This window comes from Phoxinus phoxinus (genome assembly GCF_949152265.1).
Source record: "Phoxinus phoxinus genome assembly, chromosome: 11".
NCBI lineage: Eukaryota > Metazoa > Chordata > Actinopteri > Cypriniformes > Leuciscidae > Phoxinus > Phoxinus phoxinus.
Window position 1 is genome coordinate 4,835,562 of NC_136886.1, and position 14,302 is coordinate 4,849,863.

General features: G+C 36.3%; 1 protein-coding gene across 13 annotated transcripts in view; it reads left to right on the forward strand.

Moving 5' to 3' along the window:
• The first annotated feature begins 541 nt into the window (after positions 1 to 541).
• The window catches only part of ptprt (protein tyrosine phosphatase receptor type T), a 228,363-nt gene continuing 214,602 nt past the window's right edge, over positions 542 to 14,302 (forward strand). For 12 of the 13 annotated variants that reach the window (XM_079628109.1, XM_079628115.1, XM_079628116.1 and 9 more), the window contains exon 1: positions 734 to 916. In XM_079628109.1, the coding sequence (XP_079484235.1) occupies positions 837 to 916 (80 nt within the window). In that variant the 5' untranslated portion in view covers positions 734 to 836. Of the gene's footprint in view, positions 917 to 14,302 lie in introns of all 13 variants that reach the window. The other variant, XM_079628114.1, reaches the window with a different exon arrangement.

Below are 14,302 nucleotides of genomic sequence, written 5' to 3' on the forward strand. Positions count from 1 at the left end.
CTGGAGTAATGATGCTGAAAATTCAGAAATAGAAAACCATTATATTAAATTGTAAAAATATTTCACAAAATTATCACATATTTTTGATCAAATAAATGCAGGCTTGATGAGCATAAGAAACTTTTTTTCAAAAACATTAAAAATACTAATGTTTCCGAAGTTTTGACCGGTACTGTGTGTGTGTGTGTGTGTGTGTGTGTGTGTGTGTGTGTGTGTGTGTGTGTGTGAAGTTTGGCCACCAGAAAGTCTCCATATACTTTTTAAATTCATGTTGAGCAATAAGCATATATCCATTATTTGGACAATAAAAAAATGTTTGATATTTAGCATTAAAAGTGCCTATCTTTGAAATAGATGCTGGTTTGATATTTTATGTAATCCCACATTATTCATACCACAGCTTAAGTGTCCAAATACTTTCGGGGCCACTGTATATAACACCATGGAAAACAAAGAAACTAGAGTGTCCTAGAACCTCCCTCACTCATTGCTCAGAGGGTGTAGAATTACTTTTAGGCAGCGCGCAAGTGCGCACGGTAGCGTCTTCAGCGCGCGCTGTAGTGTCTAAACCATCATCTCACCAGTATTTCGTGTCAGAACGGGCTGGCAGGCAGGTCTAAGGACCTGGGGGATATATTGGAACCCTCTCCTCGTTCATTCGCACCCACTCTCCTCCCCAAACACCCTGTCGTAGCAGTACAGAAACCCAACAATCAGACAGCTGTCGACTGCCGGCTAGAGTCGCGCGCTACATCACCAATGCCGGGAAAGCGTCCGCGCAGTCAGCTCTCTCGCGCACGCACGGACAGCGAGTGTGTGAAGTAGTGACCGCAAGAATGGACCAAAGGAACTACTTCGCCGTTCTGCTGCTCGTTTTCCACGTTCAACTCACATTTGGAGAGTTCTTTCCAGGCAAGTTTGCATTCCGTTCTCTTTCTTTTGGACACTTTGCGGAGGTTACGCGAGGTTTGAATGCCGTAACCCAATACGGGATGAAACTTTAATAATTGTATGTTGTTTATTAATGACGATATTCTGACGGGAGATGTAACTTAATGTTATAACGTCAGTGTAGATGAATATGAATTCTACCAGATTTGGTGTTTGCTTTATTTACTGTTGTGACTTTTTATAGTCATATCAGACATGTTTTAAACGGAGCTGTATCGGTAGGCTATTACCTCAGTACTAGCTTGTGGAAGTTTATCTGATTTTGTCTGGAAAGACGACCGCTCTAAAACATTATATTGTAGGCTACTATAGTATATCATATTGCATTATATTAGCCTATATAAAAATGCTGGTTTATTTCACCATATGTTTGGGTCAAATATGGACAAACCCAACCGTTGGGGTAATTTTTTTTAAATTAATTAATTAAAAAACCTAACCCTATATATATATAGGCTATATATATATATATATATATATAGGCTATATATATATATTTTTCTTCTTCTGTTTGTATGATACCTCAGACTGGATGAAGAAAGTTTTCTCAGTCACTTCTCCTAATTTTAGCTATTTGTAATTCGTGTTGGGGGTCATTTATAAAGTTTCTCATTTATCAGTGATCGGTTTAAGGGAATTGTTGAGCTCTGCGATGAGATCTTAAAATAGTCTCGTATAGAGTGAGGGAATCGGCCACCGCGTCCGTTCCGTCCTGAATGACTGCAGTTCATCTTTCCGCCAGCGGGTGGCGCTCTGGGCACATCCAAACCCTGAACCACACATCACCGGTTGAATCGTGGGTCGATGAGAAATTGTCCTAGAACAGGAAATATTCTCCATTTCTTTTGTTTTAAACATGATAATATATATTTTTGAATAGCATCTTTTCTTTGTCGTGAATAACCCGAAGTGTTCAAAGAAAGAGCTAAATTATAACAATAATGATGCAGTTGATTGATGGGGAGGATTTATGAAAAGAACTAAGCAAGTTTCCAGATGTGCTTAGAAGAAATTATTGACTGTAAAGCAAAATAGAGAGCTGTCTATTTTAATCTAATCTTACCTGGAAGGTTAGAAAAGTCAATTATTTTTTAAATAGCTGTTTTAATGTTGAAATAAGCCAATAACTTCTAGTAGAACATGTCCTGGATTACTGTAAAACACACAAAAATGGAAAACTTAAGTTTAATTACTGCCTTAAATGAAATAAAGTGATTCCAAAATTGCAACCTGTGGTGATAATAAGTTCCTTGCACGTGTTCAACCACTTTGAATTTAATTGTAGAAAATTGAGTTGAAACTGTGAGAACTTGTCACAATAATTTCTACCATTTTTACCCATTTGTACAAGTTAGACAGATGGAAACAGAGATGTTGATATATAATGATGAAAACACAGCATCTTCATTCAATTTTTGACAAATGATTAAAAACATGCAACAAAAATCATTTTAATCAATGGACAGAATGTTAAGTTCAGCATAGAGGTTAAGTAATGCCGATTATTATATAGGCCATGCTTAATAAACAAAATGTTCCTGCCGTTTGTGTATTTCAGCTTTTGGCTGTAGGTCTGTGTGCTAAAGACGGACACTCAGACAATGAAGTTAATCAACAGACAACCGCAATGGACAAATATTAAAACAGTAATTGCTAATTTTCTGGGCATGGCTAATGAAACCAAGGCAATTTCAGTTGACTTTTGTACGATAAATATCTGGAAGCTTTGATTGTTTCACACTTCTCACGTCACGTGCTGTTGACCTGTTGAGCAAATACGACATGCTTCTGTAATATCTTTCATGGCTTAACATGTTCATTTAATAAGCCCCAATAGACCAGTGTTTTTAAATTTCAATGCTTTTTTAGTGTCACGTCTGTAGCCTGGCTCTTGTTGCGAGGATAATTTGTGTTCCATTCTATCTTTGCTTGTAATTTTGGCAGGGCCAACAAGACTTTCTCTGTGCTTCAGTGAACAGCTTGACAAGTAAAGGCCTATCTTTATTCACCAGTCTGAGGAAATGAAAGCAAGGCTATCAACATAAAAAGACTATTACAAAAAAGTACATCTTTTTTTGGACTTGATTCTATTCTGCGCATGGTATTCTTTGAAGTAGCATGTAAATACTATGGTATGCGAGTATAGTCATTTAGTACCATTATATATATATCAAAGTACCATGGTATTACTGTTTGATTCCATTACTGTACCATGGGACCCTCAGGACATACAGAACTAAATGCTTCCATTACATTTATTCCGCATATTGATGGCTGTCTCTTGTATTTTATTGATGTTTGCTTCATTTAAAAGCTATTTTAGTGCACAACTGGTGCAGTAGATCTAACTGTCTTATGCCTATGGGCAAAAGCGGTTGAGTGTGCCATAATTGATTTAAAAGTGGCAGTTATCCCACTGAAAGATTTTCATTTGGCATTTAATTGAATATTTTCAGCTGGCAGCAGAGAGCAAAACGGGGAAGACCTAACGTGCCTTAACTCTCAGCGTTCCTTGTCATCTTCCTGTCGTCAGATGTCACACTTTCAGTAGTCTTCTCTGTAAAAGTTGTCTGTCTTCGTGTGACGAGAGTAGAGGTCGACCAACTGATCGTTTTTTGGCTTTCGGCAACAATCCATACAGATAGTTTCCCCCTGTTGCGTTCATTGCTCTTATACTGTCTATGGTTCATTGCTGGAGCAGCCGAGAGGCGTCCGCTGTCTTTATACAGCAGCACGAGAGCGGCCTCTAGAGGCCAAATCCCTGATGCCTGCAGGAGTTTGTTTTGACACGTGAGAATGAGTGGAACACTTTAGATGCGGATTTAAAACACGACAAAAACAACAGACAACAAAACGGTATGTATACAGTACACTACAGTACATATTTACATATCATTATTAAAGTAGGCTAATTAATTTGTTGACTGGAGTGGAGAACAGCAGTATGTTTGCCGTCGAGGCTTAGAGGACGCTAACATTAGTTGTACTCTACCTCAAGCAGTTAAAACAATGTGACAAAAACACACGCAAGTCGGACCCAAATGTTTAATGTCGCGATTGTTACCATCTATTTGAATTAGTTTGTATCCAGCTGGTCGCATTTATGCAGTTGTTATTCAGTGAAGTTGCATTTTTCAAGCTAGTGATGTAAATAAGCAAATTATGCCAGTTCACGCAGCCAGAAACATATAAACAAATCAGAAATGCAAATAAATTGGGAGAGGATACAAACAATATACATATGTGCCTAATTTCAATGCTATGGGTTTTGTGTAGATATTTAAATATGGCCATCTTTGCATGACTGTTTGTATTTATATGAAATAGTATAACTTTACAGTAAGAGTCCATTTGTAACATCAACTAAGGTTAATAAGTATCGTTCATCGTTAATTTCAACATTTGATCATACATTTTTAACTCAATTCTCTTAACTTTAGTTAATGCACTAGGAACTAACATGAATGATCAAGGTAAAATTAATATGTAAATATTTATATTTAAAAAGTATAGTACATTTTTATGGTTCAGTACTATTTTTATATTTGTATTAAAGTTCAGCACTATTTTATGTGTTAAGTTTCATTCAGTATCCATTTTTAAAATTATCGGTTAATTCATCGGTTATCGGCCAGTCTAGTTATCGTTATCGGTAAAACCCACTATCGGTCGACCTATAGACGAGAGTGTGAAATTCCTTACAATGAGCACAGGGGCGTGATAGCTTGATGGTATGAGATGGTAATACTATACTGTATATTATCAATGAAAGGTTTTGATGGACCTTCTCACTTTATTATGAGTATTTTGCACATTTTAGAACTAATTTGTTTTAGAAGAAATTAGTTCTAAACTAGAAAATAACAATATTTAGTGTTATTTTTGTTTAATATTTCATATTTAAACACCATTGAAGAGTTTCAGTTTGGGCTGGACACTTGTTGACTTATTTTTATCTTCACAAACTGGTCCAACTTTTCCAATATAAAAAGTAAAAAAAAAAAACCCCGATTTGCTCAGGCTCTGAATAAATCTATTAAATAAACTAAATGTAAAAATGCAAAGGTATTTTTTACAAAGGAGAGTGAACCAGCTGCAGTGACGTATACTGAACTGAGCTAAAGCTATTGGCCTCTGGAAAAACTGCCACTTTAAGAGCTGAACACGGTGTTTCTCACCCATTTCTTCTGGACACTTAATCTTTTAAACATGAATTCCTTTCTTAGAGGTATTTTTTACTGTATTTTTATGTAGGCTATATTTAATTACATAAACTTAATTAAAGCATTTATCCCGATATTTATGTTTAATTTATCCTAATTTATCCTAATTTTAAGACTTTTGACTGTATATTTTGGTATCTGAACAATTACTATATTCAAGTACTGTGTCTTTAACTTTGGTATTTAAATGTACTCATTGTATTACCATTGTATACTTTTGGTGCTCTTTTTGTTAATGATAACACAAGCTTGCTTGTGAATAGAGCTTTCTTTCAATAACCTATAGTCTTTGAATATATTGTGTGTGCAGTTTGACCTTTTATATGGCAAAATGGATTCATTAAAGCAAAAAAAGATTAATTTGTATTAAAAAAGGTTTGTCTAAGGACCGGTGATGACGAGAGCTCTCGTAATAAATCATAAGTTTATTCATTGGGCCCGGGGGTGAGGCGGCCCACCCATGTAAATCTAGCCCGCGGCCCTGTCTGTTTTAGCAGCAGCATGATCATTTATTGTGGGGCAAGTTTATCTAACTCAGATGCATATTTTTTATTTATTTATTTTCCTGGCAGAATTTTTTATTTCTTCGAGGTTGCGAGGAGACGCCTATTATTAATAAGAATGATTAATTAAAACTAATGAGAGATCATATACCCCGAGGGAGCTGAGGATTTGTCTCTCTCTCTCTCTCTCTCTCTCTCTCTCTGTCTGTCTCCTGCTCTCTGACAGCTACTCGTTTGCAGCTCAGTGAAGTCTCTTATCATCTGTGCACTGCCTAATAGCTAATCCAGAAACTGCCAGACTACCGGATAATCCAGTTCACTCAGTGTGCGTGTGTTTCTTTAGGGCTTCTAGATTAATTTAAATAAATCCTTGAGCCTGAGGCATTTAGGAGTTTATATATTTCTCTTTGGCTACTGTTGCTTGTTTTCCCGTTTACCTTTGCTATGTCTGTCTGAAGGACAGACAGTTTCTAGAGAGTTTTTATTACGTAGTTGAAGGATTCACTAATTGAATTTACTTAGTTTAATGCATTTAACCCTTATAGATATGCACTCTTAAAAATAAAGGTTTCAAAATCGGGGTTTTCATGACAAACAATTTTTCATAGTGGAAACACTTTTTCGTTCCACAAAGAACCTTTCAGTCAGCATTTTTTAAAAGAACCATTTCCCCCCCTTAGTGTGAAGAAAATCTTAATAATCTGAAGAATTTTTTCCACTTTATAGAACTTTTTGTGCATTGAAAAGGGTTCTATGGAACTTTATGGAACAATAGATGCCAATAGAGAACCTTTATTTTTAAGAGTGTGGTTATGAATACATATGCATTATGTCTAATATTTCACAATGTCTACATAAGATTCATTGTCCACACCTTTTTCAGGCCAAGGACTCCCTGTAAAGAAAGATGGGGATAACATCCCGTAAATTTAATAGTATAAAATATGTGTTTTTGTTTAAGCCTGGCCTATAATAACATCTGTATATGTTTAATTTGTTGTACTTTATTATGCCACTGTCTATATATATTTATATATATTCAGAAAAAAATTACACAAGTTATATTTAAATTTGTATATCAAAACCACAATATAAAGTTAACTCCAATCAAAGCTAAGGTTTTGTATTCATATTTTTTTTTTACATGATTTTTTTATAGAATATTTCAAACAGAACATTCAGAAACAATGAGAAATATAAGTCTGGGATATTATTAATTTTCATCTGACCTTCAGCTGTCATATAGAACCACTTTATGTCATTAAGTCATTTTAGAGGCGGACATTTTAATGGAATGATCATTTCTTCTTTTTTTAAGCTTTTGTAGTAATGAGCACTGGTAAATCTTTCACAATGAGACAAGGAAAGTTTCTTAAGAAATGTTGATTGTGTTTGACAAGATTTTGCTTTATAATTGAATTTGGCTGAATTATTTTTACTTAATTAAGATGCAAAATTATGTCCACATCAACACTGTCTACTTCCTGAATGTGTTCTTTTTTTTCTAATGTTTTCTAACACTCTGATTTACAGACATTAGAAACGGCATATGAGCCTTGAACACACGGCCCAGTGGGTAAAAGCTCCATATAATGAACAGAAATCTCATTCCTTCTCCAACCACTTATTCTGAGCCCTTGAATGAGACACTTCATGTCTAATAGCCGCCCCTGTGCTATAAACCCATCCCTCTCAAAGTCAAACAAGAGTAAAAAGTAAAAACCCCTAGTAAAGTCACATGATGATTGCAATTTAAAAGGAAAGAAAAAGACTTTTAAACTTCATTGAGAGAAACCGCCACATATAGCGTGAGTGAATTCTCGCCGAGGCTGCCAGGTCTAAATGAGCCTCACTCCGTTTCAACATGTATGGAAACAAAACGAGTTGCCTTACTGGGACTGATCTATGTTTTGTTGTGATTGCCGCTCTAGACCGAGATGGAAAACAGAAAAAGAGAGAGGAGGGGAGGGGAGGGGAGGGGAGGGGAGGGGTGGAAGAACAACACTTGAAGTGGTCGAAAAAATGAGACACCTGAGAGGACCAACAAATGACTTTGCAAGGGCTGTCGGGACATAATGGATTTCACGCACAGACACACACACACACACACACACACACACACACACACACACACACACACACACACACACACACACACGCACACGCACATGCACACACGCACACACGCACACACACACACAGGAACATGATTATTTCCCGTGTGTCCATTAGAAAGCGCCAGGGCCGTAATTGTTTTCTTTGACCTGCTTGTTATCGCCCTGCTCCTGGGTTGCCAGGTTTCAGCGCTCCACTCTTGCCCTCTGACAAGCTGTCACTCAGTGGCCTGTTTAGTATTCGAGCGCGAGCGAGAGAGAAAGGAAGACTGTCAGAGGTGTTATCTGCATGACTGTGCTGGTCTAATCCTCCCCACTTATTCTATTTGGCTGACTAAATGACAGCTCAATACTGGAGTGCGGGCCAAGTCCACTATAAATGAGACGTCTCCTCTTCGTACTGTACAGAAAGTGAAAACCTTGTTTAATATCCGAGGCGTTATGAGCCACATTTAAAGGCGCAGTTCACCTAAAAAGAGTAAGTCCGCTCAATTTGTGTATTTGAGGTCACTCAAAACCCATTTCCCCTGTGAAACACAAAGACTTTTTAGTCGATAATAATGTTAATTTGCTCATACAGTGAAAGTGTATGAGGTAAGGAAGTGAAAGTTGTTTTTATTCATTCTATTATTGTTTATTGTATTTTATTTATTATTAAAGCAACACCCAATAGCTCCTTAAAGTCAACATGAAATCAAAAATGGACCATATTCACTGTTTTAGAACATGTTTATTGGTTTGTTATTTCCAAACTTTGTCTGCGTACATTTTTTTTTATCAAATTGACCAGCCTCTGAAATACCTTTCCTTTTTAGATGATGACACCAAGTTCTCTTAATTTTAAACTTAAATTTCAACATGAAATCAAAACCGACCCTAATTACTTTTCAAATCCATGTTATATCGGAAAATATAACCTTAATTACAATTATGTTTTCTTAGATAACTATTTTTTAAATACCTTTTTGCTGGTAACCAAACCCTCTTATTTTTCCTCAACCACCTGTTATATGGAGACTGTTTTTAAATATTTGATTAATTCCAGGTGGATACAATGAAGTCCCAGCCTAACCAATTACATTTATTTTTTTCCCTGTGGTTTGACATGCATCTTATTAGGTTTCGTATAATGCCATTGACATTAAATCAATTAAGCATGTGACTGTGATCCAGTCTTATGCTAAGAGAGAACATGAAAGCGAGATCTTCCACTCTTCTTTCATCCATTTCTCCGGGGCACAAACATCCGTTCCCCTTCAGTCAGCACTCCAGCAGGGTCATGCTCATTCTGGATGGGCAGAAAGACCCTCTCTGATGTCCATGGTGTCGAGGGATATAATGTGTGATAAAAAGTAATTATCTTTTTTTTCTACTGTATGTGCTAGGCCGGATTTACAGACATTCTCACTGAAAGATTCATGAGAGTTTAAGAGTAGAGAGAAAGAAAGAGGTCGGAAGAGACTGCTCCTGTGGGAGGAAAAAAAGAGACAATGTCAAAGAAAGACAGAGAAAAATATTTGTGAAAAATATTTTTTATATCTCATTCATAGTTTTAAAGTGATTTTGTGGACAAAAAATACATATTGTACGTATTTATTATATATTTACCATGAATTTTTGAATAATTTAAACAGAGATTTTGAACTGATTCACGAGAATGAATTGAGTTGATTGCATTAGGACACACATTAGGAAGTATTCACTGATACTTTGTAATAACACTGTAGGTAACACTGTAACATAACACAATACTTCACGATGTTTCACGTTATTTCACGATATAAATCGCTTTGCAGCTGCTCACCATTTGGTAAAATACATCACTTTCTTAAAACACTTTTGGATGGAATTAACTATCTGGCCCATGATTCGTTTATTTACCTCTGCATGGGTTGGAGATTGAGCTGTTTTGTTTCCGTAGCGTGTGAGGCTCAATTACAGTGTCATTAAAGAGACACAGACTCATTTGAAGCCCCATCAAATCACTGTCAGTCTCCGTGCAGCGCTGTCATCTCAGAATCAATAGAGCAATAAAGAGCTTTGGACAAAAACAGCGGGGGACTCATTTCAATGTGACACCTTATACCTCTCTGTCCTGAGCGCACAAGCAGGGGATGGATTTCTATTCACAGCCGTAAGTGTCTCAATGAAAGCTTGCTAAGAGGTTCCCACTTAGACCAAACCGAAAAAGAGGGGAGGGAGAGAGACAAAGACAACAAAAATGCTTTATGATTTTACTAAATCGTTAAGGGCTGTTAAGCACAGTGTGAAGAATAAAAGGTTGTTGTTAATAATAATAATTTCATCCAATTTTGTAGTCAGTGAGCTTAGAAAAATTGACCTGGTGATGTCCTGTCACAGGTTGACTTACAGTATTTTGGCTTCAAACGTCATGTGACTCTTACAATTCGATTTTAGCTAGAACTGCTGGTTTCTACAGTTCCCTGCAATCTCTACAGTTCCCTGACATGTGTTTTGTGTCACAGTTGTTACTGGTTTTTAGAATTGTTATACTTGAGTTTTAAAAATGTAACGATTCCAGCCTTTATGATGTCCCGTTACAACCAAGTACTGGGTCGGATCGGCGGATGCTTTCAAATGCTCCCATGTTTATTTATGAGCGCTCTGTTGCAGCATTTTGCCAATGCTTTTTAATAAGTCAGAATCCAGTTTATTCTGTGTGAGCTCTGCAAGCTCGCGAATCATTTTGTTATTACCACAGTATAAACACGATGTAAATAAAACATTCATTGTGTAGTATTAGTAATAGACAGATTTGTTTTTATTATAATGATACTTTTCACTCAGTCATTGAGCTCATGCTGCATCTGAACTGAAAATATTTAATGTATTATTTACTTGTTAAATAAATTCTATTAACAATTCTATTGTTATTTTGAATTGATAAATCAAAAAAATATTAAAAAAATAGTTTTTGCTATGGTACTGGAAATGTTGGTATCATAACCAATGGAGACAATGTATGTTGTTACTACATACATTCAAGTCATGTGATCGTATTTACATGCATTTTGTGAAAAATAGCAATAAAGCTCACCTTTTATAATTTGTGGCTTGGGCTCATTCTCAGTGGCAGCGCGAAATGGATAAAATACATAATGCGTCAATTACACAACTAATGAACATCCTTTGCTCTTTATTTGGTTGTAGTAGTGCTAAAAAGTTGTCTTTGTTTGTCAGTAAGCGTAAAAGAGAGCGAAGAAAATGCACGTCATAATTATGGCTTCTGAGCTCATAAGTACAAACTTCCCTGGAGGACTTGGACACAGCAGAAACTCAATGTTTGTAAGCAGTGAAGCGAAGCGGAGTAGATGTTCCTCAGAGAGGGAGTGAGGTATGGGGAGGTTGAGATAAAGAGGAAGAGGCTCAGGTTTTCTGGCAGAGGGTTATTCTAGCGGATGAGAGAGGGAGGAATAGGAAGGTGTTGGCAGAATGATGCAGACGGTGTAGATCTGGAGAGCTGAGCAAACATCATATGGCTGGCATTGAGAAATATCCTGTCCTTCTGTTTACTCTACAGTTCTTTCATGGAGAGGAACAAAGAAACCTGCACAGATGTGTGCACATACAAATGTGGTAATTGCCATCAATGAATCCATCAATAAATTCAGTCTAATTTGATTGAGATGAAGAGTGTTTTGATTGTCAGTTAAGATTTGATTAATTTGATAATTAAATCTCTCACCATGAAGACAGATTGCACATAGCCTAGTTCTAAGCGAACCTTAATTTGAATAGCATTGGAAAGGTGTTGAAGGACCCCATTCTGGTCTGGCTGTTCACTTGTAATATGTGGTAATTATCCAAAATCCAGCTGTTTCTCCGTTTATTGCTGGAAACAAGGCTTTAGCCCTCGCTGACAAGAAGAAGAGAGTTTAGTGTGCTAAAGTTCACTCAAACTTTGAGATGCAGGAAGTTTGTGTTCTAGCATCATGAACGAGTGTGCAACTTTTGTCTTTTGAGTGTGTATTTACTTATTTATGCAGCAATGTTATTGAAAAGGAATTTACTATATATAGCTGTACCTGCCAAAAGAATAAGAAAAAAAGTATAAATTTTTCTTAAGGTTTTCTGAAAGTATCTTATTCTCACCAAGGCTACATTTATAGTAAAAACAATAATATTGTGAAATATTATTACAATTTAAAATAACTGCTTTTTAAAAAAAATAAAAAATGTTTTGTTATTATTAGTAGTAGTATTAATAATGTTGAAAACTGCTTAATATTTGTTAAAAATCATTTTCAGGATGTATTTTATAAATAGAAAAAAATCCAAAAATTCAACATTTATTTGAAATAGAAATATTTTGTAATATTATAAATATCTTATACTGTTAATCGTGATAATTTAATGCATCCATTGAGAATTAAAATTTTTTTTTTTTTACTTGCTTACCCAAAACCTTTTGAATGGTAGTATATCACAGTTTCCACAAAAATATTAGGCAGCACATCTGTTTTCAACATTTACAACAATAAGAAATGTTTCTTGAGTTACATAATGTGTAAATATTTTAAAAAAAATATTGAAAGAAACTCTAGATTAACTCATTAATCAAACTCATTACATTACTAGTTGACTGTTGACAAGTAGTCGAGCATTCTGACCTTAAAATGTGCATGATTGGAAAAAGTACTTTAACCTCACCTTTAGTATGCACACAATTAATTCTGTCAATCTAATAAATAAGAGTGAACAATGAATGAACAACCTAGCTATCCAGACTCATGAGATAAAGTCAGACCCTCGTAAATCCCAAGCCCCCTCATTAGCCATTAGAAACCCTACTGTCTGCCACATTTTGCCCCGTACCATGCAGTTGATTCACAGACGGAAACGTGTGGGCAAATGCATTGAGATGAAGTATGATTAATTGGCTGATCCATTTTCGCACTGAAAGTGCTTTGCTTTTGTAATTCAGCTTGTTTTACTGTCATTATTTTACTCACGCTGCTTCTCAATGACTAAAAACAGCTGTTGTTGTGTAGCTTTTTCATCCACCTGTTCCTATTTGCAAGAACTTACCTTTACAATTCTTTTTTTTTTAAATGTCCCTATAATATAATAATCTCACTATACTGAAGTTGTAACTGCTAGTTCATGTTGACTTAAACTGCTTGTATAAACAGGAGTGAGTGAAAGGAAACGTGACCATGAAGATTGCAAGGGCAGTAATATTTTCAGAGCACTGTGGGATGAACATAATAAACTGTGTGGCTCTTATGTCAGGGCTCTATCAGAAGTCAAGGGAAGGAAGAGGCGAGTAACAAGACCCACACACATTCATTCTCCTTACATTTCCCTCTTCGGAGACACCATTAACCTTTAAGGGCTGTGGTGGACATCCAACAGATACTGTTGGCAATTCGAGAAGGAGGCTTTGTTCCCCAGTGGAAGATTAAAAAACGTTTTTAATTGGTGTGGGTAATGGCGATTTTCTGGAGTGGATTCACACTTCTGTGCATTATTTGGACGTTGTGAAAAGGTCATCCACTAGAGCAGTGTGTTAGAGGATGAGAGGAGGGCATAGTAAAAGGATTTAAATGAGAGAGCGAGAGAAAGGTGCACACTCTTTTGCACTCTTTGAAATGTATCGTGAGCAACAAACTAGATAACAGAACCATTACAAGGTGGAAAGTTGAATAACTAATGATCGAGGTATGCGAGAAAGCTTTTGACTACGGTGGCTCAACTTCAATATATATATTTCCGTTTGGTGGTGGGTCAGAACCTGGCAGAAATTTGCATCCTTGTACTGTGGTAAGTCTTGATGATCAGTCCAAAAAGAAGAAAAAAGACCCGTCTACTAACTATATTATTTTCCAAAGTACTAAAATCCACAAAAAAGAAAGTGAGAAAAATATGATCAGCCAAATAATACTATCGGATCATTAAACTGGGTACATTGCAGCTCAAATCCTCATTGAACATTACACATCCATAGCTCATCCCGTGTCACGCTCTGCCTCCCAGAATTCTCTTTGAATCATGAATCTCTACATAATCATATTAAAATGAATATTGAAAATGTCAGCAAAGTGTGTGACTTTCAGACACATTGTATTGTTTTCAAGGTGCACTCCGATGTTCATACATCGGGTTTGCCTGCGCTTAAAGATAAATGCCTCGCTTTTCTCATTTTCTGGTGGCTACTTCATCTCCTGTGAATGCGAACGCAATCGTCTTTCCAGCTCGCCATTGTTCAAAGTGACAGTGTTAATTTGAATGTTTTCCCATTCTTTCATCTTCACACATTTACATCCTGCTGACGGCCATTAATTACGTGAAAACCAAAGCCATCGTAAAAATGATGGATGAGTTACGCCTTCGACATGACAGTGAGATGCCAGAACCCAACAGGAACTCTTTTGTGCAGACCGTTTGCCTTGATCGCCACTAATGGGAAGTATTAAAATGATGACTTTTGACCTAAATCCAGCAAAGCACCCCTCATTATTTGAAATGGCAGAGCATTAGGCCGCTTGTT